At 34.8% G+C, this 27,927-nt stretch overlaps 1 protein-coding gene across 3 annotated transcripts in view; it reads left to right on the forward strand.

Moving 5' to 3' along the window:
* Nucleotides 1–27,021, forward strand: part of LOC119634731 (homeobox protein Nkx-2.3) — a 36,598-nt gene extending 9,577 nt beyond the window's left edge. Inside the window, exons 2-4 of one of the 3 annotated variants that reach the window (XM_038029064.1) lie at nt 25,880–26,058; nt 26,147–26,232; nt 26,285–27,021. In XM_038029064.1, coding sequence (XP_037884992.1) covers nt 25,880–26,058; nt 26,147–26,232; nt 26,285–26,852 — 833 coding nt within the window. In that variant the 3' untranslated portion in view covers nt 26,853–27,021. Of the gene's footprint in view, nt 1–25,879; nt 26,059–26,146 lie in introns of all 3 variants that reach the window. The other 2 variants (XM_038029066.1, XM_038029065.1) reach the window with 2 other exon arrangements.
* The last annotated feature ends 906 nt before the right edge of the window (nt 27,022–27,927 follow it).

Raw genomic sequence — 27,927 nt, forward strand, 5'->3', positions numbered from 1 at the left:
TCTTCATTACAAAGCACAGCGTTTAAGCGCCACAAACAATGGGGAACCTGTTCGACCCCGCAAAATGCTTTGAAATAATGGCAAATAACAAAAAAGAAACGGAAAAAGCACCAACAACAAATTACTCTATTGGTTTGTGTAATCATTTTCGCTTTTTCTGCATACACTGCAATGGCAATTAAATTTGTTACGGTGTGGCTTTTAAGTTTCAACTTGGACAACTGCAGCACTTTTGAGAAAGTTAAGCAGCCGACAAAAAGAATTAACTTAAATTTGTTTTAAATTAATGCGATATTTTTACAAAATTTATCACCCCGTGTAACTGCATTAACAACAACTTGTACACATGCATATAATCATAAGTTGAGTTGGACCGCAATGAGAACAGAACATAGCACGTCTTGCATCCGAAATCCGTTTTGTGGGCAAATAGAACAAATGAATGCGAAACACATACAGGGAACGTAAGGCAGTGGTGTTTCTTTTCATTTTTATTTTTCTTTTAGTTTTACTTTTATATTTATTTTCATTTTTATTTCTGTTTCTTTCTTTAATGCTTCATTTGATAAATGTCTTAAGCAGAGAAAATATGAATTAAAGCGGCATTTATATCGTTAGCAACGATGCTTAACAAACGAGAGATCAAACAGCAACATTGCTTGAGAGAAATCTCAACGAACAAGATTCAGTCATTCAGTCAGTCAGTTAACTATCAGGCAACCCAGACAAGTCATTCACTCAGCTACAGTTAATGTCGTTAAAAACATCACCATTATAATCATTTGATGTTTAAGTATTTTTTTTTGTTTTTTTTTTTTTTTTTTTTTGTTATTTTTTTTGTTATTTTTGCACCCATCACTAATTACCAGGGGTATGCAAGTGTTGTCATTAGGTTTGTAAATATCCGTACAAATATCGGACGAGTAGTATGCGTCTTTAATAAACATAAGTTAAAGTTGCAATCGCGGTTAATGCAAATCCCTAAAATGCCCGATCACAAATTGAAAAACCCCGTCCATGAAATTATATAAGCGAATTTTGAAAACGCTTGAGATTCGAAATAAATGCGTACATTGCGTTCACCCACACTCTGATAGTTGAAACTAAACAAGGATGCATTGACTGTATATATATCTAAAATGACGATTATACTCTACTTTGTAGCGCGTACTCAGAATTCGTCTAAACGCCAATATAGTTTTCCCGTTTATTTATCAATTATTTTCCATGAAAGAAAAAAGAAAAAGAAAATTATGCTCAGGCGATTGATGAAGCAAACTTTCGTAAACACAGACAATCTACTGAAAATATTTAATAAAGAAAAAAAAAAAGAAAAAATGATATAAAGAAAATTATTCACGGCTACGCTTTTAAAAAGGCCTTACACATGCTTTTATTATTAAGAGGCTGATACTACCTTCCTCCTTTCAGTTAAGAGTTTATGTCTTACAACGCATCAAGTTGTCGTGTGTAGATCTAGCACCGTCTGTGCAGAATTTTTCACTTCTACTATCGCAACATGACCTTAAGCATTAATAATTAGTTTCAGTACAGGTGAAAGCCTATGTGCAGTTTTCCGGTTTTCCTTGTTATGGATCACTTCGGCGTTCACGTTAGCTAACTAATTCTAAACATACAATCGTTGACATTAAGGGAAAGTTAGTTGATATGATACATTCAGTCATTGTTATATTTACCGCGTTCTGATTGAAATCAACAGTGCAAATAAAAAGTAAGTAAGTTTGTAGATGTGAACCTTGGCCAAGGGTGTTTATTTTTTAAATTACACAAAATTGCTAGTCAACTGTTTAAAATCAATTTTAAGCCATTGATCGACATATTATGTGTAGCATCCAAAAGTATTCACGAGAGACGTTACGAAAGAGTTTAAAAACTAATTATGAAATATTTCGAAAACTGATTTAAAAGTTTAGTATCCAAATAGCTTCGCTGAACTAAATGACACACACTTAGTTAGCGTTTTTTGTGAATCTTCTGTTGAATGCTCCAGCTCCTCTACAGTTCACAACGCCACTTAAAAAGACTAGGAAATCCGGGTTTTTTTTTTTTTTTTTTTTTGATAATCATCCACCATGTCCAGACTGTCCTTATCGGGTTCGATATATCGTAAAAAACAATTAACATTACTACTGGACTCATAACTATAGCATAAAGCAAAGTTTCGCCATCAAAACTCCTTTTGAATTATATCGCACACAAACAGCTGTTGTGTAGCTAGTCACTTGTGCATTGTTAAATATATTGACTTAATGTACGGCAGCCAAACCTATTTGAATCGCGCTATAGGCCCCACGAGGACCTTGCTGCATCAACGCACTTTTCATATCACTGCTCTGATCCTTAACAAGCGATTTGAAGTTGTATTTTCAATTAAGTCGAACACTAGACACATTCAACCAAGAGTAGGCTTGGGTTTTTTTCCCTACGGAATGAAATTATTGAATCAAAAATCCTTTCAACTTGAAAATTTTCCTAATAGCAAAGCGTAAAGGACTTAATTGATTCCTTAACCAGGTTTTGTTTTACATTTTTTCTGGTAGCACTAAAAGGAAAATTTTAGATTCAGCTTATTGTCTTAAACAAAGGACATACCCGACTACTTTCACTTGGAAACTTTCACTTATTAAGAATATATATTTTCTATATGATGGCACTGATGCGTATGAAAAGCTTCTACAAGTGAAATGAGGCATCAAGGACGTGTACAAACTTCGCTGATGAGCTCAAATGTGAATGCATTTTATTAGGTATACTTTTCAAATACTTTTACTATATTGTATCTATTCTGCATGCACACACACACAAACACACACGCACGCAAAGCTTGGGGAAAATACAAATACAATTGAAGAAAACAGGAGGAAACAAGGAGAAACAATTTCCTTAACTAAATGTAAAAATTTAATTAAACAAACGAAACAACAGTTAGTAACTATTATAGCGTATGTCAGCTGCTAAGCGACTGACTATTCATTCGGAAAATAGTCGTAAACGTATTTTACAACTGGTTTATATAAAGATTTAAGTAATATTTTAAGCAATAATTGACTCCGTATACAATGAATGCTAACTGCTATAACTGGTAACGATGACACTACACAGCATACATGGAATTGTATGTTTGTTTGTAAGTAAAGTATGTATTGAAATAGGTACGTATATTAAGATACGTTTGCCAGACGAATTACCATCGATGAGCTTTTTAATTAATGTCATGACTGTCAATTGACTATAAATGTGATAATTTATTGTTAGCAATAAATATAAAGTCACATTACACGCGAGAAACGAAAAATAAATTAAATTTTGTTTTATTATATTTTGGCTTACCTTCCTTTGCTAACTGATAATGTTAAACCAATAGCTATTAATTTAATTGTTTAAACTAACAAAAAAATGTGCGACAAAATGCAATTAAGGCCTCAGAGAGAGAGAGAAAAAGACGAAGAACGTAAAAACCAAAAAAAAAAAAGACCAAAACAATTGGAAAAAAATTAAGTAATACTAGAAGTCATTAATTTTACTTTGGCAAAAAATGTAAAAAGAAGTCATGATTAACAAAATAACTTTGTTCGGAACGCTAGTGTAACGAATTCAATTTAATTTGTAGTTAATGTGTAAACAAATTCATTGGCTTGGAAAACAATCGAAAACAAAAGTCACGAAGAAAACAAATTTTTGCTCTAGAACCGTGTCCTATAACAAACACTTAAACTGCAAGACAAAAATGTCGACTTGGAACGAATCCGTTCATACCTTATCCATCTTTATCAGAATTAGACGGCTTCTATCCTTCGGCTATGAGCCGCTATCGTCCACTAAAATATCCTTTCCATGTGAATTTTAAAATCTCTGATTTTGAAACGATATCGGGCACCACGGAAAAGGAAGACGTACGCGATTAATGCAGACGCATTGCGCGATAGGTGAACAATGAACGCTTCGTTACACACCCATAACTTATACTTGGTATAGAATTAATGAAAATTCCTGACCTTGAGAATTACAATTTTGTGATAAGCGTTACACGTTAGTCTCATATGGATGAACTTTTTAAAATGGATTCGGATTTGCACTAAATCGTAAGTAACAGAGACGCTGAGTAGTTAAATAAATTGAAAAAGTTTTAGCTATGAAACAAGTATGGTTGAGAGTGTTCAGAAAATTCATAGCATCACTTATGGATAACATTCCTCGAAAAGCCTATCATTTTTGTGCTTCTAGTCTTTATGTGAGTATACCATAGATTTCGGAACGAATACATAGTGTACTTTGGACATTTGCTTGTAGAGGAAACAACTGCAAGAAATCTTTTAACATAGCTCTATGTGATACGGAGTATTAAGGATACAGGATTAGATCTTGATATGCCTAAGATCATAGTCTTGCTGACATTAATGGAGTTCCAGGTTAAGTACGTTCACGAATTCCGGAAAGTCTAAATTTTATATCTACATCTTCGTAAACCTACACTCTCACTGCTAATCACAATATCCAAGATTGCACAGAGTCTATTGGTTATGTAGAGGTTCAGAGAAAAGTGACTGAACACCACAAGCCAAAACGAAATTGCTTGATAGTAGTGCTAATAGAAGACAACCAAAAATGCACTTGAAGGCGAGGACAGCTATGTGCAAATTTTTTCTCTCCAAAACTGGGAAATTGTGGACCGGTTTAACCAAAAATTAAATATTGGACCAAACGATTCGCTTTTACAATATGATCTTATTTTTGAAGGTTTAGTCACTCCACGCGCAGTTAGTGGTGCGAGGCAATGGATGTTCATATAAGATGGCTGTACATCAATGGTTTAAGGTGTTGACAGCGCAAAATATTTGTGCCCCCAACTGCTCTATTTTATTTCGCCTTCATAAATAATATATATATATATAAGTAAGGTAAGTTGTAAGGAAATTGGATCGGATTCATCTTAGAATCAAATTAGCGATGTAAATGGGATGATATATTTAACATATATGCATAAGCATACATAAATATAAGCATACAAAATATATTTAGCGGACTAAGGAGTTAGTAAACTTTTCACTTAAGATGTCTCGTGGCGATGAATAGAAGAAACTTAGTTTGTTTTTCCTAACTTTGAAATCCCAATTGTTGTCCGAAGAGAATGATTGACGTGAATTTCGTTTTAATGGCAAATCGGTGTAGAAAAAATGCTTTAACAGTAAAACAACAACAAAATTGTTTTCCTGTTTCGTCAAGTATGGCTTCCGATGGTTGTCTCATTCAATGAATCATTCGTAAACCGTGTTCTTATTGCGGTTTCTTTTGCTTTTTTGTACAATGATAATTAAAATTTAAATCAGTTCATTTTCTCAAATAGTTGATTAAGCTTTCACCTGAAGCGGTTGTAAAGTAGATGTACGCGCTGAATATGCCATAACAATAAAGCAAAGCAAGCAAAATGTAGCAGTAATTTAGGTTGGGGCTTAGACAATAACAACAAAATCTTCAACTAATTAAACTTGGCGATGTGTAATCACTTTCAATAAAACACAAATGAAAAACTTAAAATATTTTCATATAAAAAAACTCATAAATTTCAATGTTGTCTACTAGTAGCTAGCAGTAAATTAAGTCAGCTCCCCAGTCCCATTAGACAGGAAGGGAGGAAGGACAACGACAAAACGGAGCACATGGATAACTAGTGAAGTCAAGAGGTTGCTATTTGTGGCTGGTTGGTCGACTGCTCATTTATAATAGTTTTGCATCTCGACTAATATAACATCAATTATAATCCACTAAATACTAAAATATTGAAAAGCATTGTTCGAGCATTGTTCGTTCAAATGCGTTCACTATGCAGAACATTTTCTTTGCACTTGTAGTGAAAGAAAGAGGAAAAAGAAATAATAAACAAATTCTGGCAACGACTGCGATCCATGTAACAAATGTGAATTGATGCCTGTAACGACGCCAACCTCAAGTACCAGAGCTACTCGATGTTCGTTTATTTACTTGCCGAAGCAGTTATCATTTACGTAATTTGTTGTAATCGTCTGCAGCCCGATAAGATATTATTAATTAAACAAAAACATAATTAATGTATTCATAATTAGAGAAATTGTAAACCTTAAGTGTTTTCGCCTACCGCTCGGGAAACCTACGACAACAGGACTCTTTAAAGACTCTTTATTTTTTTGTGTTTTCGTTAAACGTTAAAAATTTGTTTTTAAAACAATGAACAATATTTTGATACGACCGAGCTGAATATTGCACTTGAACATAGACGGAAGTTATCTTCCAATTGAACTCTTAACATATTCCCCCAAGTGTCTTAAGTCCTTCCGAAGACAAATACTTAAACGGCAGAAATCATATATTTTTTGATATTCGTTTTGCTATTTATAAAAGTAGTCGTTCTATACCTACTTGTTTTTATTTATTTATTTATTTATTTTTTTTTTTTTTTGTTTTTTATGTTAACGATGTCTTTTCATCACTTCTGCATTATATATAGAAAAACCGTAGCAATATTTATTCTTTTTCATATCTGCTATTATACTTTATGCTAAACACACTCGTGCATACTTCGAAACTACGAACAATATGAACTGTTTATGCTAACAATGGTTAACTAAATAAGGGTCTTAACCTCTTGTTTTCTTTAGATCCTATTCTTCAGCAGTAAAATAGTTCTTTTCTCATTGCATCGTTTTAGAGTTGTATGCGGATTTCAACAAGATTCGCTTTGCCTAAATAAACCGTTTAAGTAAAATAGAAAACCCACACACATTAACTTCTCTCAATATATACCTATAGAGATGTATCTAAATGCACAGTCGCATACATAAGTTTATAGGCAATAACAGTTCGTAGCTTACTTAAGTAGAGTTTATGATTTCTTTTCTTTTTAACCTTAAACGAAGGTTATGTTTTTCTGTGTCTTAGCGCATTCCTATCTTTGCAATGAATATTGTTGACAAAAGGATGAACCACTGAAACTATATTCGCCAACCTACCTCCTTGTGTCCTTTATTGCAATTAGCAGCACAGTAATATGTAATTAAGTGCAAAAGTTTAGTTGTGATGTACATTGGTTTCTAACCTACATACTGCTCTTAGGTAAGCAAAAGCGATTAGATTGTACGTTTACTCGAACTCGTACTCGAACTCTGTTACCTACACAATTGCTAGCTGGTTTGGAGAATATGACACATTTTTCTTATGTAAACATTTTGGGTGCAGCCAATCGAGAGTCTCCAATAGAATAGGTCTATTCAACAATATGATGATATCAGATAACCTTTGTTGCTTTTTTGTGGTCCTGTTCTAACATTTGGACATTTCCGCTTGCAGTAGATTCGATTAATTTTATTTTTATCATTGTCCGAACAAATGACCGGATGAGTTAAAATAATAGAGCTGACATCACCGATATTCCATGCTTTCCCACATTTGCCGTCCAGACGCTAACTGAATAAATTCCACTACTTAGAAGTAGGAAAACCTTTCCACAGTTTCGCTAGAACAGTTTCCACAGACTTAAATCAGTTGAAAAGTATGCTTACATTTTCTTTTACTTGTCTTCCCTGCCCTCGATTGCTTATTAGGTTTACAATGCATTGTAAAAAATATTGAACCTCTAAGATAGCAAAATTCACTCAATTATTTATTCCAATCGTCTTCTCACTATGTTTTTCTCTATTATGAGAATGCGCTGCGCTGTCCAAGTAGTAGGTTTATAATGCTTTCAATTTTTAAAAAGAAATTAATTAAGACTTTTCATAAGATTTTAATAATTAAGGATACTGACGTATTAAGGAAGTTCGGAAATTTGCAAATATTCTTTGTATATTTATTATACGCAAACCGTATATGACTCAAATCAGCTGAATGATGCAGAATAATAATAGTCAGTATGTAAAAAAGACAACAGATATAATGGCAGCCGAGCGGAGAGAAGGACATCAACTACAACCAGCAACCCTAGAGTGTACGCAATTTAATTGAATTTATGGCCAGCAGCCTAACAAGATGGTCTAAGCGTGAGCCTTACAAGCCATAAGTCATGTATTTTAATTCATAATCGTATGCCGCCTCGTTATAAAAACGAACATTTTATAGGTTTTCATCAGTGGTAAAACGGATCTCGATAGTTGCTCTGCGGGATATGATAACCAAACAAGATCGAGAGCACTAAGCACACTAAGAACTTAAAACCGTACACACACTTGTCTTTTCACTTTTATGTGTGGCGTTACATTGCACTGCGTGGCAAACGAAAATTGAGAAAATGAAAAAAAATAAAAAAAAATCTGAATTTGTTGTTGCTCGCCTTAATGATGATGTTGACGATTTGTTGTTTAATGATCGTTATCGTTATTTCATTAACTGATATTATCAATGCTATCGTGATGATCACGATGTTAAATGTTGATGATGTCAGGTGTTGCATGCGAGCAAGAACACAAGCAAGCGGATATAAAACGGAAAACAACTAATTTTTATTAGTTTTATTGTTGTAAGACAACCGCCAGCAGGAGGCATATCAACATTCTTAATATACTAATGCACTAAACGCGTACGGGCGCATGAGCGTATATGTGAATGGGGCACTAATATGCAAAAATTATACGATTGACAATATTTGTAAAAAATTTATGTTTATCGATATTTATAACACGATAAGTAAAGAGACAAAGATATAGTTTGAAAGTTTAAAGATCTTCGCATACAGTATACCACGACCGAAATGATAATTGCGGTACTGCGGTCGATCGTTTAAAAAATAATAACTAAAACTTGTCATTGTTTCAAGCTGTGTTTGTTTCATAAATTTGGCCATTCCATGACGGCGTTAGCGACCCTCGATGCCTCTTACTATCCATTTTCTGTCGTTTCGTGTAAATCGAAAACAGCCAGAGTTCTTTCTTTCTTCATATTTGATTAGCAAAAAAAAAAACAAAAAAAAAAAAGAACAAAAAACTATTTCATATTTAAATACATACGAGTAAAATAGACTATCGATTGTGTAGTGAGTGGTTAAAATTGTATTATAATACTTTACATATCAAAACTCACATAAATTTGCATTAATTTGTTGTTTTGTGAATGTGAAGTGCTTTGTAAACGCGCAAGATAAGTTACTAACGACAAAATCTTATTTAAATACGTATCGCAGCCAAAGTCATCAACAATCTTTTCATTTCTGAGACCATAATTTACGATTTGCCAGCAACGAGATTTAATATTAAGCATATTCCATAAGTAGGTTTTCCATGTCTAGGAGACTTTGTGCACTCACTCCATTCATTTTTGCGGCTGCAGCTAATATATCTGTTGCGTGCAACTTTGCTGCACCGCTATAACTTAACTAGTTTAAATTTTTAGATAAATAAACTTAATTATAGTGTTCTCACGACATGCTACATGGTTGACACATCTACATTTGCTTCACCCATATGCAAGTTGTGGACTTTTTTTTTTTGTGCTTTCCATTTTCCTTTTTTTTTTTCTCTACTTTAAATACCTACAGATTTATTTAATTGCAAGCCGAAAGTTGCCAGTTGCTCGCTCGCATCCACGCACACTGACTCGTAAGATTATATCCAATTAAATTAAGGCTACAATACAATTGGCGACAATGCCGCCAATGAAATGTAAAGAAAATTAAAGACCAAAAAATATGGCACAATTTTGTTATAAATTTATGATTAACTAAAACTGCGACGACAACCGCCGCTACTTCCAGTGGCTGGTTTACGCTTTACGTATTACTTTAATTCTAAAAATAATATTAAAAACTTGTTCAATAATTTACTTAAATATCATAAATTGTTTGGTTTATGGGCAAAAGTGAACGAAATTAATTTGTTTATAAAACAGAATTCGCTTTAAATCGTTTGCTTTGAGAAGAATGCTCTCCCAAAGCCGGCACCAAGTTTCCATTGCTAGCATTGCGCACGAAAACGAACACACACTGGAAGAAAGTCCAAGTAACAAAAAATGTGTACCAGACCAGGGCCAACCCGTTTTGTTGACAATGGCTACAATTCTACATCTATAAAATATTTTTTATAAAATTCTACCGAATATTTCGTGATACTTGCCCCGCACTGAGAGTACGCACAACTTGATGCCCTGGACCTGTGATGTCATTGTAGAACACGATTTTCTAAACATAGTCAAGAGGATAAGTTCGTTTTTAGCAATAGGTAAGGACTGACACGGCATTACTTATTCATTTATTCTGTGTCACAATACGTTTTCTACAACACTATATAATTCCGAGCGCAAAATGAGGAAAAAACTTTCTTTGCACAATTTGAGAAAGGTTCAGGTCCCATAGAAGCTTTTCCAACACTTTTCTTACATGTTGTCCAAAAATTCGATTTCTAATTCATGCAATTCCGCCTTTGCAGTCATCGGCTTGAGTGAGAGTGTTTTTATTCCAAATTGTTAATCCACTACTTGTTAATATCTCAACGATGTCGTCTACGCTTTCCAACTTTACTCTTTGATTATAGAGAGTATGTGTTATTTATCTACTTCTATATAGCTATCATCGCAAGACAGGACAAAATTTTTCTCTAATTACTTTGAGACTTTGCCAAATAAAAATATTCAAGAATCAATTCGTCTTCTTCCGTACAAGTTTGCGAGCCACTAACCTAACTAAAATTTATACAAAAATAAAGTCTCCTTTTTCACGGTATATGAGACCGTATTAGTAGATTAAAAAAGCTAAAATATTGCATGTTTTCTTAGTATTAGAGCTATAGGAGAATTGAAAAAAATTACTCAAACATTACTTAGTCATTCATTCATTCGTTCATTCATAACTACTTCTAAGCTATCAATATCTTTTTTATATTGAGCTTAATGGATCGGTGTTGTGGCTTTGATCTTTTGGATGCCTCTTTGCTGCCTTATACTGTTTTCGAGCTTAACGCGTATCGGCTTATAAAATGCGAAGAGAAAAAATCATCTAAATTATAATGGGATCAAATCTAATTAAGTAGCTGACAATGAATCACTGTTATGATAAACGTTGAAGTATAAAATCGCGTGGTACTTAACAAGACTTAAGAATAATATCGCTTCACAAAATACCTTTCACTGTGTATAACGTTCGATTACCGGAAGAGGTTAAATTAACTTGAAATTGTCCGTCCCTTTGTCATTGTCTATACGATAGAAAAATGAACTTTTTTTTTAGCTTTTGTACTCTGAATTGCTTGGTTGCGTATGATTATCGCTCAAACTCGGAGGTAGTCTGGAAATTGATAAGCGATGATTGAAGAAAACTGCAACAATTTTGAATTTTTTAAAAGGCTTTCCTTCTTCGTAAGTCAACCAATCTTGGAAAGTGATCTTATGTAATATAATTAAGAAAATTTAGAGAAAAGCCAAGACTTTTCAAAATTCCTCTTGTTTTATTTTAATTTGTTTTTTTTATTTTTTTATATATATATATATAAAATACAATGTACCACCAGAAATATTCAAGTGCTACCCTAACGCACACATATTCATACACATATAAATATCGTTATATGACTAACTAGCTTTGGACAGCTTAAAAATTTGTTGTTATTGCTACAATATCAGGCCAAGTTTTCTGTGTGTAAAAATGTTAGCTCAGTTTAGGAAAAAAGCGGTCTTTGAAAAACACATTCTATACAACGCGTTTGAAATTCCGCTCACATCAATAGTCTACGATTTTCTCAATTCATGCCGTAGATGCCTTTACGCCTAAAAGCATTTATTTAATTCCTCTCTTTCCCTTTCGTACACACTCGTTGCGGGTATTAATTTATAATATTAGGTCGGCATATGTTACTTTGATCTTGAATCGTTTAGGTGTAAGGAAAAATATGAGAAAGAAAAAAAAACGAACACGAAAGAGCAAATCAATGTGGTGGCAAATAGAAATCAACTTCTTAAGGTGTAAAACTGGGATCTATTTAGCTATGGTTGCTCTGCCACTGGTTTTTCAAGATAATGTAATACGGTTAAAATATTTTTAGAATCGGAAATGTGGAGGGTACACCGCACACAAAGATTACACAAAAAAAGCTTCAAACATTCATGAAAAATCACATTTAACTAAAATCACGGTTAAGATTTTGGGTTCAACCCTAATCCCCTCTCGCTTGAAATGAGTTTCAGAATGAATATATAGCATAGTTGAAAGTTACGGCATAGTCGCAACGTAATTTAAAAAACAACAATGAACCCTTTAGCCCTGTTTATATACGAAACTAGCTGAACCACTATGGATTTCGGTGTACATAAAATGCTTATATTCGCAATAGAAGAACAACGGCACGCGCGAAATACCTAGAAACACCCATAGAAGATTCCGTGCAGATCGACTCTTTACTTCGTCAGAGTAAAATTCCATTCCATTCCATGGTTAGATAGATAATCTACACCTCCCTAAGATCCGAAGAACAAAGAGATAAAATTCGGCATAGATTTGAGGAGCTGAAAAATTTAGTGACTTCAGCAAAATATCTTTGGTTTGCAAGTTTAGGTACTAACTACTAAAACTTGATATAAACTCTCAGTAGAAGCGTTAGGTAAAATTTCAATGCAAACGCGATAGTAACGCAATGTATAGAAAGAATGTTACTTATAACAGGTTTGACACTAATATTGCCTGTGCCTGTGTTAGTAAACAACTACGATGAGGACGATGGCATCTACCGAAATGGCATGCCAAGAATTGTCAATGTGGTTTTCAAATAATGAAATCTATTCCTAGAACATCAAGTAAGATCGAGCAAACAATTACTTTGTTGTGTTACTTACATTAACGCTCTGCGTAAGCAGAAGCGTAGATTTAGTCTTCATCTAACATACGTCTATCCCCCTGGCTGTATGTTAAGAAAGTCGCAATGACCCAAAAATGATGTTTAGAAGATCAAACGCGCTTTTCAATTCATCAATATGGCTCACTTTAAACGAACGAAATACATAGATAACTCGCATCACTTCGCAGGCACACTAAAATTGTAGCTTTTTGCTTTTCACATCATACCCCATATTATATTGTTGTTGTCTGGCACATGTTTTATTACAGTGGTTGAGTATATAGATATATACGGCTAAATATAGAATAGGGAAAAGGATGCTTTTAGTCATACCTTTAGAGTGCTGAACAAAATGCATCGAAAAAGACTCCATGCAGGCGAATATATTTTCTTCCTTTTTGGTTCACTTTCACTGCTACTATAATGTGCATAGTCCTAAAGTGTTTCACGTTTCCACGTGCTGTAAACTTTTCTTTATTGATATGAATTTGTGCCATTGGCAAACAACCACTTCAGTCCTTTGAACCAAAACTCATTTACATCAATTTAAAATATGTTTTCATGTTATTTTATAAACAAAGTGTGCCTCCCGGCCGCTCGCCCGGTCCGGCTCACCATTTCTATTTTCTGAACCATTTATTCGCCATAATTTTGCAAAGCCCCGTCTTTATGTGTACGCGCAGTTCGCTCCTCTTATACGTTTCACCTTTTTTGCCTACACATTTCATTTATCATATTAGTTATGTTCGTTTTTCTTGTTTGTTTGCTTGTGTATGATGTTGTTCAACTAATTTACAGCCTTTCTTGTCAGCTATTAACTGTTATGTCTTTTGACACCTCTCCCGCTTTAAGCATGCCAATGCGCTTGCAAGTACATACCGGCATTCAAATGCGTGCTGAGCGAAGACAAAACAAGATTCTTGGACATTGATCTTTAACACCTGATAAATGAAGAACAACTCATAAAGGACAAAATGAATACACTCAAAAAAAATGTGACCGTAATAAATTTATTTGGAGACATGCGCCACTAACCTGGCGCTTTTGCCAAAGCCTGACAATGCATTCAATGCGTATTTTCCATAAATTCTTATTGGAAAGTTTAGATTAGCTAAACGGCAATGCGGACAACTAATTGTGAACAGATTGTCAAGGTTTCAGTTCATCATTCAATTACCAGACAGAGCTGACTTTAAAGTTTCATATCGTGTCACCATAAAGTTGTCATCATACTTACATACTTTCCTAAAACTGAAGATTCTTTTAGCATTAGTTGGACGTCTTCTTCTAAGTGTATGCATTTACTCACGTGTACACATATGCATAAAACATTGTGTTAATAAATATTTAATTGCTACTCAGAAGTGTCAGTTAACAAGACAAGAAATGTTAAACACTTTTATTTTTGTTTCAAGTAATCATATAAACGACGACAGTATACGAAAGGTATGATAGTTTCGAAGCCATTACGATCAGTGTGAGATAATAGCGAGCAGTACAAGTAACTAACGGCTCCTGATGTAATGACCGGTTCGCGAGATAACATTGCGACTATTCTTGTAAGTTGTGTTTTTTTTTTTTTTTGGCCAAATGAACACCTTTTGTAAGCTGTTAGGAAAGTAAACCCACTTTTTTCTCTCTCTCTTTATTTTACGCGCAGATAAGAACTTAGCAAAAAAGCAAAGACAGAAGGCGGTTCAGTATCCGCTAAATACGGAGAATCCTAGCTCCACTTTTCGCAAATTCTAGGAATTTTAGGGACCCGGTTTGCATTTAAACTGTTTTTCCCCTATGCAGTGCAAGCACTTTCCGGTTTTCTACTTCCTTTTAAAGTTGCCTCAGTTTTTTTCGCCTTCAAAATAGAAAAGCAGGCAGGACACTTGCTCTTCTCTATCTTTCTTTTTATTATTGCCATTTCAAGAAATTCGACATCATATGACAGACGGACATATGAAAAACCAAGAAGGAATAGGACAAATGGATAGGTAAAGCTAGACCAAACGATTGCACGAATGCTAGGTTTTTCATTCCACTTGAAATATCTAATTTACTCATCCTTGACTAATGTAAGATTCCAAGTCGACTTAGACGCCTGCGGTCAGCAAAGTTTATGTTCGTAAGCATGTGGCTCATAGCGTTACTCTTATTGCTGATCTATTTCTCAGGGCTATCTAGAGATCATCGGTGGAACGGATGAGACGGCTAACTCAGGCATAGGGCGCCCCGAAGTGAGAATAACTTTCTTATTTGCTTTATTAAATAAGATGAAATTTCCGAAATGCTTCGGTGTCCAAAAACAGAATACTACGATTATCAAAGATGATAATGTTTTTTCTTTCTCTTCGAAAGTGAAAGTTTGCCTCTCTACTATCCTCGGAGCCAGAACGCATTCAATTTTTTTTTTTTTTTTTTGGCTCCTTGTCTGTTATTGTGCTCAGGAAACAATTTAATGAATATGTTTTCAAAGTGCTCATGAGTGCCAGAGTCCTTTTGCAAATTCACTTCATTGTTACATTACCTGTTTATTCAAAAGACATCAGCATATTCAATTCATATTAATAGCAATCTTTGTGAGGCTAGGGCATGTGGTCTCCCCACGTCCTCCTCTTTCTTACATGTTAACTTACGTTTTGCTTTATACAACTTGAAATTTATTGTTTTGGACTCCGATTTTTTCTCGTTTTTTTTTTCATTTGATATAAGTTGTTGCTGAAGATGTAGTTGCATTTATATTAACATTATAGTGTTGCAGAGTGCGAAACGGCGCGGAACTTCAAAGCGCCGGCTTGCTTTGATCACCGTACATAAAATGCTATAACCACGCCCATCGAAAGGTAGATTAAACGAGATGGCGCTCACCACAAGTTATACTTGGGATTTTTGACTTTTAACTTTGCTCAGTCGCTGCCTGATTTCGCAGCTGCTGCGGCATGCCACACAACTTTCAACTCAAGCTCATTTGTTAAAGGAATTAAGAATAATTCACAAAGCGCAATAACAATAACATCCGAATGAATAATAGCACTGCGCGGGTACCACTTATGTGTGCGTTGGCACACACACACATACACATACAGGCGCGCGCGCGCGCACATGTTGCATGTGTAACAGGGCTTTGTGTGCTTATAAGTCATAAAAATTACAAAGCATAGCAATTTTTGAATCTTGTTGTAGTTTATTGTATTGTGTATTGTGTTATGTTCGATTATATGATTTTTCATTTCAGTCTTGCTTGCCGGCACTTTTAGTGAAGCATTGCATTGCAATGGCGCGGAGCAGGACACCGATCTGCCTCGTTCTATAAAACCTCAAAAATTATTTTGCATATGATGACAACCCTTAAACATATTCCTCTTCAGCTAATTATTGACAATATCTATCTATCTATTTTGTGTGTAGGGGAAAAGAGTTTATTATTTAACGTATGTTCGAGTTCGAGCCCAAGTTAAGCGACTTCATTCTAACTATAGTTTTTATATTGAGAAAAATTGTTGTCCGCAACAATTCCGCGTATTTGCTCCGCTATTTTGTGTAATTTTTAATGCAAACAATCAATTAAAATCTATTAGCTGATCAAGTTAAGTGTAAAGAAAACATGCTCTTGCCTGATTCACTCTTGAATAGAAGTGATTCATAGAGAGCTGTAAACGCGTATCGAAAAGTGTGTTTTTATATTCGTTGGAATTGAGAGAAAACAGAAGTCAATTATGTTAATTAAGCCGAGAATGATCAATGATCACAGATTGTGCCAGTTTGATTGTTAAGTATAATGGCTATTAAAAAACAATTCAATTAAAACCGTACAAAGAAATTTTTTTTTTTATATACGATCAACCGAAGTGTTGATTCTTAACGATAATGGCTGCTGCTACATTTGATTCGGGTTTTTTTTTTTTTTTGTTCTTCGTGTTTTTTGCTTCTTCCTTTTCTTTTTTGTTTAAAAACTCTTAAGTAAAAAGTTTTTTAAAAGAAGACAACGTCAAAATACGAATCATAAAGAAACGTTACTAATTCTTTTCTACACACACACACACACACACACACACACACATGTATGCATATACAAATAGGTACATGCATACGCACATGCAAACATGTAAGTACGCGCCATTCAAGCTGATTGATCAAATGCACAAACATATTGAATGAAAAGTCGAAAGATTTACTGGTGCCGGAATTTATTATTGATCGAAGCAAAAGGTTCACACAATAAATTTGATGATGTTTAAGATAACCATCTTCACAAGCTAGTGATTACTGTTCATTGTTGGTCCGAATGGTATTGTTCGCGTCATCATCTCACCTTGTGCCTTACGATAGAGAAAGACAAGTTAGCATTTTAAGAACAATCCCATATTAAAATGCTTTAAGAAATCTCTTATAATCATTTGAAAAACGAGAGGAATAAATTAAAAAGTATTAGCCAGCAAAACACACGAAAAATATTTAAAAGTGTTACGGTAACTTGCACAAGGAATCTCGAATAAAATTTATTTCATTTCAATTTTCATTCTTTTACATCCAGCATCGAGAAATGCGAGCACACTACATTTTTCCTTTTCTTCGTTACTATATATGTATATATATATATATTATATATACATAATTAGCCAGAGAAGATGATTAAGAAGTCAAGTCTATATTCGTTCACTCGTCCACCTATCTGTCTACCGTTTTTTTTTTTTTGAGGGGAAAATCTACGGCCAAAGATCCAAAGATTCATCCTTAGTATATAATGGATAGAAATATTTTCCAACTGGATCGACACGCCCACAAAAATACACTAATTTCTAATTTTTGTATTGTGTTTCCTTCTAGGATGATGAGTGCAAGAGGTTCGTCCCAAGGCAAATAAAATTTTCTTATACATTTCTTTTCGCATTGCTTTTTAATTTCTTTTTTTTTCATTTTTTTTTTTTATTTTTTTTTTTTTTTTTTTGCTTACCCTTGAAACTCTCGAAAAGCATGAATGACCTTCTTTTGGTCGAAACGAAACGACCATTTTCTGTAAAGCCCAGCCAAAGACGAAGCAAAGGCAAATGAGTAAGCGAACGAAAATGTGGTTAGCGGCAGAATAATCGGACCACAACACAATAAAATTTGCTAAAAGCGTTAATTACACAACACCAAAGGATACCGCGGCCATACTGCTGCTCGCTGCTTTCAGCCACGCATGCATATGCGTTTATGAACGAACATGTAAGAATATTTGATAGAAAAAATGGACATGAATAAAATAATAAAGAAGGTAGGAAGAAAATACAAAGGCCGACCACGAACCGTACTTGAGTACTTCGGCAAAAAGATCGCTTAAGACACTCGTTCTCCGCTTATTATATAAATGCCGCACGGAACGCAAATTGCGTTTTCCAGAAGCTCTAAAGCATAATCAAAAACTAATTTTAATCCTATTGTTGCCGCATTCACGACGATCGATCACAAAAACAAATTTCTTACCACTTTGAATTTGGCAAACTTCTACAGATACAGTATCTCAGCAAACTTCTATAGACACAATATCTCATCGCATGAGAAACAATTTGAAACATAAGCGAAAGAGTTCTGCGCTTCATTTCGGGTGTTTAGTCATTGAGATATTTTCGTAGGCACACATTCGTCTCTATTTCTCTATCTCTCTCTCTCTCTCTCTCTCTCTCTCTCTCTCTATATCTCTCTCCCTGCTTAATAGTGAATCAGTAGCTACGGCCAGCACACCGGCAAAACAAAAAAGTTTGCTTAATGCTTATTTCATTCGTTCCCGCATATATTTTTATACACAACATAAATGGCTGGGTAGGTCATACCAGTTTTGTTAATCAGACCCTTAGTAACGTGTTCAGCATAAAGAGGCTACGACGATCCACTGCAAGAAGTCTTCTTTTTTTTGTAATTACAGCACCAAGGAACTCGTAATTGAACTAGAGGGCATAAGCGACGTCTCTGGTGTTGAAAGTTATCACTAAAAAATAGGACTTCGCTAAAATATTTTGGTACGCATAGCTTCAATATTTGATTATTGAAAAGACTGTTATGTACAAAAACTTTGTTAATTTATTAAACATGTGCTCGGATGTATCATATCTGGTTAATTACAGGTCAGTTGTTAGATAGTTCATTCTATTTGGCGGGCAGCGCATACGTTCGCCTCGCTCCATCGAACTACAAAAATGTAGGGGGAAAATTAAATTTTTTCACATGTCTGTTTCATGTCTGTTCATTTCAAGCAATTTTGATTGTCGCCGATGTTTCCCGACCGCAAAAATGGCGCAACGCACATATATTGTGGAGTGTGTATATTCACTCCTATAAAGCATATTCACTCCTATAAAGCAACGTTAAGTTTTCGTTGGTGGAGTCTTGGGCAGAATCTACGATTCTCGAAGCTGGAATATTGCGAAGTGCGTGCGCCAATAAGAGAAGCAAAGCAAGTTAGGTTAAAGTGAACGTCTAATTGTTACCTACGGCTTTACAGCATTTAATAAAGTAAGTCAGTATATATTGTCCTCCAAATTTAATTTCATAATATATTCTACACTAACTTGATGCAGATCTTCCGTGGTTTCCTAAGCCATGGTTTTGAGTTTTTCTGAAAGTTCTCTTGAAACCGGTCGCTGACGTTGAGGTTGCGTCTCATTTCGTATATCGTGCAGCATTGGAGGTGCAGACCAGACCATTAATTTGATTAGGATCACTGGTGACTACATTTCAAAATCTCCGCAAGAAAATTTCACAAGTCACAGTTTCTTACATTTACTTTCCCTAGCCAATCAGATGAGTAGTTTCTAGACAGAAGGCGTAAATTTCAGCTCTCAACTGATGTGCGACACTCCGTAGTTAAGCGAAAAACAAGTGTCAACGGCATCTGTTTAAATTTCGTTATGGCATCGTGTAAAGCTATAATTAATTAACTTGCACTATAGGAAACAAACCCCATAAGTTTATTGTTTTCTCAGTCTGTTTATGTCCCTAACTAATGATACAATAGTTTTCTCTTTGTGATGCCAACCAGCCCCAGTTACCTAAAGTTATTGTTGGTTAAAATCTACATACAATGAGTAAAAGTTTTATATAAGATGCCCTGGACCCTGGATTACATTTTACGTACTTTAATGGTTACTTTACATAATAACTTGTTTTATTTTCAAGGTCATCAATCTTTTGATGTCATTTTAAAGATTCGAAATATATCCACAGACACACACAGGCACAAATTAATAGTAAGCTCGCCGATATGTCTACGTTTTGAACTGATTTACATACAGATTGTCTTCGTGTGTACTTTTTTAATAAAATGGCTTTTGTCTCGTCATTTCCTTACCACAATGCATTAATTTATCTTTTAATGTTTGCGAATTACCTCTCCGTACGTCTGTATATGCGTATTAATTAAACCCCGATCATTAAGGCGCAAAACAGGAAAAGCCAACCATCGTTCGTTAAACATGTTTATAGAAGCGTTTTTTTTGTTTTTTTTGTTTTTTAGGGCTCGTTTTACATAATTATGTTTGAAGGGAATGCTCAACACTCATGCACATATGCTTCATGAGCAATTTTCATACATAAAGTAGTCATTATTATTATTATTATTATTATTATTATTGAACCCTATCGCATGTGTAAGCGAATATCCATCTTATCATTGCATTATACTTTTTATCATCAGCACAAGAATAACAAATAAAGCGCGTGAAAATTAAATGTTGAATCAAACAATTTATTTCGGAAGGGAGAAATAACATGTGTGTGCGTGTGCCTTTGTGTATGCGATGATCATGAAAATGTGGCGGCTTAGTGAATTTATTTATAATGCAGCTGTACATGCTTAAAAGAACTTACGCCATTATTGTTATGCTTAAATATGGTATGGAAATGCATTGTTATTGTATATAAATGTTGTTGTTGTTGTTGTTGCTTTTTCCTTTTAGCCAAAAGAGAAGCTTTCTCGGAAGAATGACGCGGAACAAGATAAATTTCAAAATACAAAAAAAAAACATTTTTATTATATATTGTAAGATTTTTTAATTCAATTTCCCCGAAAATATTTTTTGATGTTTATTAATTACCAAACAATAAAAAGCAACTTTAAATCATAGCAAAAACATATATATATATATATATATATATAAATATATATAGAAATCATTAGGCGCGGCATCATAAACGGTAGTTATCAAGAAAAACTATAAAAATTTTCGCTTTAATACGTTTTCTTGTCTCTATTGCTGAAACTATTTCGGTTTATTTTTTTTTTTTCACTAAACCGTTCGTTCATAAACACAATCGAATGTCTTCTATATAAATACAAACACATGGAGACTGTTCGTATACAGGCACATATACACGTAAGAGCGCCTATATATTATCGAAAATCATTTGATGAAATCTCATTTAGTTAAATGATGTATACGAATATTGTTTTGTATTTAATTTGTGGGGAATTAAATGTTTTTAAACGATTTTTAATCTTGCAAATGCGTGTGAAACCGTTTTTTGTTTTGTTTTCCGTCTTTTTTGTTTTTGTTTTTTTTTTCTTTTTGTTTCTTGGATTTGTACCAGTAGAAGATCACTAGTAATCTGTCCATATATATGTGTGCATACATAACCAACGGCATTACATACTGTAAAACTGTACTGATATTGTGTGGCATGCAATCTAAACATAAAATGGTTATTAAAAAAATCAAATTAACGAGTAGCTAGCCGGCCGTCAGTCCTCACACGTCCACATACCGGACACATTAGCACTAAAACTAATGTTGGTGCGGAAAGAAAATGTTTTTTAATTAAATTTGAAAAGTGAGAGAGTTTGAAAAGTTACTGATAACAATCACTGAAAGCGGTTGCAAGATTGCCAAGCGCATTTCTACATTCACATCTGCCGCTGTTGCAACATCTCCATCATTTCTTTGACAAATACATCGTATCATTGATTGCGTGCTTTCTATTTTCCCAAATACGGTCCTAAAGTTTCCTCGATCTTGCGATCACCACCGATCATCACCCTTTAGACGGTTGATTCAAAACTAACAGTACCGATACAAGGCAAGTATTTAAAAAGAAAGTTGTTTTCCGCCCGTATATGTACCTCTTAAAAGAAGGTGTCAGAGAGAACTTAGGCGACAGGATTGCGCACTTGAATAGGTGCATACGTTTGAAAGTATATCGCTCGTTGTTCGGGGTAAATGAAAGGAAAACCGAAAATTTAGTTTTCTTTTCCAACTCAATTAAGAAATAAACATAGGCTTCTCATGGAAGTAAGTGCAATGTTACGTTATGTACAAAATATTGTTTTTATTGCTCCTGAAAAGCATTACACTTAACAACTATTGAATTAACTCTGTTAACTATGACTGAACTCCAGACATATCAACCGAAAATTTATTAAATTTAATTTTTAATACATTTTTAGTTATATATATACATATATATGACCCGCCTGAATGGCTGAGGAGGCAAAGGATCCCGACTCAATTCAATAAGCGTGTTCTCAAATCTCAAGTGCAGTAGTGCAGTCGTCAATACAGCCCATAGCCTTAGATGCTAGTGCTTTAAGACTAACTTAGAATTTCTCTGACTAAATGTATGATATGACGCACGATGGAAAAAGTTTTAGCTGAACACGATTTGAAAAAATGTCCCGCACTCGCGGAAGCAAATCATTTAACTGCCCTAACGAACAACACACATTTTCATTTAAGGATACATGTACTAAAGCATTAAGCAGACAAGAAAGAGAATCTTTATTAGTGAGTTGAAGTACTTTTGGAATCGACTTACAAATCTTCAACGGACAGACGGAGACAGTCTTTGTTTTGCAAAAAATTTCGTAGATTGAGACAAAAAAACATTCACTGATAGAATCGATGAACTAAAATATGCGATGTACATATTATGACGAGTGTAAAGGGCATCAAGGCGGTATAAAGGATTTTGTGACCATCAGCATTTTGTGACCAAATAGCGCAAAAACATGAGTTAAACCCGCGTTTTCGCTCAACCACCTATTGTTTGGTAGTCAAAGTTGCCATCTCAATATATTCATGTTCACACCGTGGAGTGGTCGCTTGTTAAAAGTCCTTTATGAATTCTATTTAAACGGAACGAAACACGGACATTTCGTCATAAATTTTTATCTCGATTGTCTTACTTACTTTCGATGCAAGGTATGCGACAACAGAGAATACAGTAGAACCTTTTCAAGATCTTTTACGAGCCGTAAGTTGGCTTTCTTGTAGGCATTGTTCGCTTCTTACTCGGCAGATGTAGCCTACGCTTGTAGTGAGATTTTAAATCGCCAGTAAATATTCAAATTATCTATATTTTAAGTTAACACACACATTGCATACACATGCGGATGTGAGAGCCTGCATTTTCAAGATGAATTTGTGACGGTGAAGCTTCCAAGAATACACTCAGGGCACACTCAGTTATTATAGCTAACGGACGGGTTAAACAAGGGATTAAATCTACTCCTACGTATCTTATGCTGAAGGATAAATTTAATGTACCTTCTATTCCACACATATCTCTCTAATAATAAATGAACTTTAACTACAAACTACTTATAGCTTAACGTGCACGAATTCGTAAAGTGAGAAGACAGGCAGTTCAAACCTGCGAGGTATACGGTTATATATGAAACGAAATGCATATTAAACTATAATGAACAATGTGTCCTCATTGTCAAAGTTGTACGGATAATCATTCATTTTAGTAACGTAATAAAATAAAATAAAAAGAAATTCATTCTCTCCTTCCAAGCATGCGAATGATGGCATTATTTGTGTTGTGCCCAAATGTGAATGTATGCAAACTAACAGTTAATACATTTGCTAATCATGTCAATGGAACTTGTGGCACGTGACTTCATAGTAAGAAAGTTGAGCTTTTTCCGCTATTCCATGAAGAGCATGTAGTAAGTAGTAGTATAGTGATTAAAATGACATCAGCATTGTTACGTAAATAGATTTTACTTCATTCGAATAAACATTGCTAGGCATAATGTGGCAACCATCGAGAATCTCCAAAGAATCGAAGTATACGACTTTTTTAATAGCTATAGCTGCTACGGAATTTCTGAAAGATTACTTTTTCTTATTACGAAACTGTGACTTTCACTTTTATTTTTTAGTAGAAAACTTCGTTACACCTCATGTGAACACTTTTTCTATTTGCGTTCTGTTCAAAAAAAAAAAAATGAAAAGAATTGACGGAAGTAAATATTGTTTTGCATCGAAACCGCTATTCGCACGCATTTCATAACATTTTTTAGATGGACTTGGATTGTTTAGGAGTAAGTTAAACTGCAATTTAACTTCCTCACCTTGACAATTGACAGTAATGGCCCAAATGTGTTAGTTAGTTCATCTCCTCTCTCTTGGTAAGGGAACAAACCAAACTATGATATCTAGGGATCCGTAAATACAAGAGAAATAATCGTAAATGCCTTCAATCACAATGAGTACAAGTTTCGTGCCATTTGTGGACTGGCGACGCACGTTTTGAAAGTACTACAGGTTCGATCATTACGGTGAATGGATGTGTTGCCGGACGATGTTCTGAAATTGATATTATGAACGTAAGCGATATTTGTTTTCAGCAGGGCAGAGGCTCCACATGGCTCGTGAAAAAATAAACCTATCGCATTATTAACGTAAAACTCTGCTTTTTTTCTTGACGAAAGATCCTTTACAACCAACATGAACTACTGTAGAATGGAGCAAATTCATATTCAGTCAACAAGCGCATCGTCGATATTAAAAAAAAGGAAAAAAGTTTGCAGATCTCATTCAAATTATTGCGTAGTTAATTTTGAAGAGCCACTCTTCCACTCACATCGCTGGTCGCTGGTTTCAATAGAATGAACAATTATTCTGGAAAGGATATGAAGCTGGCGCAAGCCAGAGTACTTAGTTTGCTCCGATTTTTAAAATCAATAGATTGGCACTAATCTTTAGAGAAACGATGTGAGAAAATGTAATAATTTTTTATTAGAAAAAAATGTTTTTTAAAAATTGACCTAAAATGAAAACAAATAAAGCCCGTAGGATACTGTATATGTGTTTTGCTTGCCCTCTTTCTCTTTTATTTCATTCGTTCCGTCACGCGTTTGCGTGATGTGCATGTTTTATAGCAACTAATTACATTTAAGTAAATTGGTTGGTGCAAGGTTGGGATTTAGTATAAATTCTCGTTTTAATGTCCTCACATATCCACCTATACCTACTACCTATCTGTGCCTGCATACGAATAAGTATTTACTCACGCAGTCATTTACATAATGTAAAAGGCTTACACACAAACACAATAAAATGTGAATTTTATAACTAATTCAATACTAAACATATGGCAAACTATGAAGACACACTCACTCACATTTTCTATCCCTTTTTACACCTCTTTGTGTTCCCATTCCTTGTCAACTGCCATTTCTAGTTCGAGCGCATCTGAACGTTGCGTTAATCCCCATATACACTGTATATATATACATTGACTGTTGAGTTTGCACCAGCAGTTCACAAGAAACTATTTATTCTTTATCCGTATATGTTATATAAAGCAATCCGTTTACATAAAACAAAAAACATGATTTCAAAGAGATAAATACTTCTGCTCTCTTCGCATCCCATTAAAATTCCTGTGAGCCCCCGCATCTAACAAAGAAGTCAGAGCTTGTTAGCCAAACAGTACTGTAAAGTGTTGTAAACAATTGCAATTTTGCAATTTTGGTATGCATATGCGATTCACATACATAAAATGCTGATCAATCAATCATATATATGCAGGAAGAAGCAAGTGATCATAAATTTTTGTAGCAAAATCCATATAAAAATATCAAAGGCAAGCAAACAAGATATGTTTAGGTAAGAGAGATAGAGAAAGGAAGAAATGTTAAAACTCATACTTTGTATACAATTAACGGGTGGCTTTCAAAAGATGAAAGGTGAGCGAACACTCGCAACACTTAAATCATTAAAAATTTTCGTTCTTACAAAGTTTGTTCAACTGAATAGAAATTTATGTTCGGTAAATAAGACGCAAATGATGATTGATTCTTCTTTTTTGCTTTCTTTTAGATCCCGCCACCTTAAGTATATTCGCTGCGCGACCCAATCCGAAAAAGAAACGCAAATCGCGGACAGCGTTTACAAATCATCAAATATTTGAACTGGAGAAGCGTTTTCTATACCAAAAATACCTCTCGCCAGCTGATCGTGATGAGATCGCTGCCGGTTTGGGCCTATCGAACGCCCAGGTTAGTCCATAACGTTGATTGCTTTCATTTAAAATGCAAAACACAAAAGACTAAGAGGAAAAATATTGTTTATGTTTGCGTTACACAGGTCATCACATGGTTCCAGAACAGGCGGGCGAAACTGAAGCGTGACATGGAGGAACTCAAAAAGGATGTTGAAAGTGTGAAACAATTGTCAGCTCATAAAAGTTTTTTAGAAAATGTTAATGATTTAAGTATTTTAAAGACAAGACCAGTCAGCCGCTACCACCACGACCGCAACCAGCAGCATCAACAACAACAACAGCAGCAGCAGCAGCAGCAGCAGCAGCAGCAGCAGCTTACGGAAATTCATGGTACAGCAACGACAGCAGCAATTGTCGCTCATGGCCACATTTCATTGTACACACAACCAGTTCACCCAGTTCGACTATCACAACGACGACACCAAGAACACAAACACAAACAACAACAGCAACATCAACAGCAACAGCAACAGCATCCTCGCAACCAGCGGCCGACCGCAGACACGTGCAGCGAAGATAAAAAGCCTAACAATGCCAATGAAGGAAGCACCAGCAACGACAACAACTTGTCAAGAGCCAGTGATGCGGAATCTCCACCACCACCAACACCATCACCAACACCACCAACACCACCACCACCACCACCCACATCATCACGTAACCGCCCGCAAATCAACAGCAGTCGAGGATAAGCAAAACCTTAAGCTATTAAAAATGTTAACTCTAATGCATTACAGTCACGAAGCGAGAAATGTCAGACATCAACTCATCGCACACATTGATAACTGAAACCGCACATTTGGTTTGATTCACTTCAGCACTAACTACTTAACCTAATTTTTTGCTTTATCTTCCGTCATCTCCTAAAACTCCATACACACACGCGTTCAATATGCAAATTTCCATCGTATGAGTAAGAAAGAAATCTATCTTTAATTACGCTGAAGCTCTCTTATAGTGTATACCCTTATGCTCCAATAAATGTATCCTGTATGGTACGCGCATATATTTGCTCATTCTTTTTAATGATGTTTTGTATTAAATTTCTTAATATTTTATAAAAAATTATAATGATATGAAAGTAGTTAGCTACATATGCGAAAGTGATTTCATAGATAATAAACATACGCGCCCTAGAGAACAAATGTTTTAAATATTAATTTTCTATATGTTTTCATACGTAACGTCTACTAGCGCAGATATTTATTACAAATATGTTAGTTAAATAAATGTATATCGAAATATAATAAGTTTTAATATCAAGGAGTTTGTTGAACTTTTAATTTCAACTGCAATACCCATGGCTGCGGGATGCTTTCGCATTAGCGAACGGGTTTAATTTCCCTTTCTTAGATAGCTTTGATTAAAAGCAATTGAACATTAGTTGATCCCATACCTTAGCGGATTATATATTGTACATTTATCTCGTTCCTCCTTCTTGTCCTTGAAAACCGTCAAAAACTAGGATTCTTGTGGAAGTTACTAGAACGTCTCAGCGATTGGCCACACTACGAGAGTGGTCATCGCTCGGAAGGCGAGTTTCTGATTCAGGCATTTTGTCGCTTTGTCGTAAATTTGTAGCCTTTTGAGTTTAGTAGCTTTGGCGTTCGGCAAACGATGGCAGAAAAATATTTTTTGGGAATGTTCGATGGACGCCGCTAATGCGTTTAAGTTTGTATTTTATTTTTTGTCTTCACGTTGTAACGGGATGTGGTCTGATCGGAGCCATTTTCAATAGTGTTTGTCCTTGGACCATAGCACGTCGATCATCAAAATATCCCAAAAACTGCGGCCTATCGATTAAATACAGACGGACGAACAAGTACAGGTTCAACAGGTAATAAAAGGCGGGTCTTTCTCATGT

The sequence above is a fragment of the Glossina fuscipes genome, unplaced genomic scaffold, assembly GCF_014805625.2.
Source record: "Glossina fuscipes isolate IAEA_lab_2018 unplaced genomic scaffold, Yale_Gfus_2 3, whole genome shotgun sequence".
Lineage (NCBI taxonomy): Eukaryota > Metazoa > Arthropoda > Insecta > Diptera > Glossinidae > Glossina > Glossina fuscipes.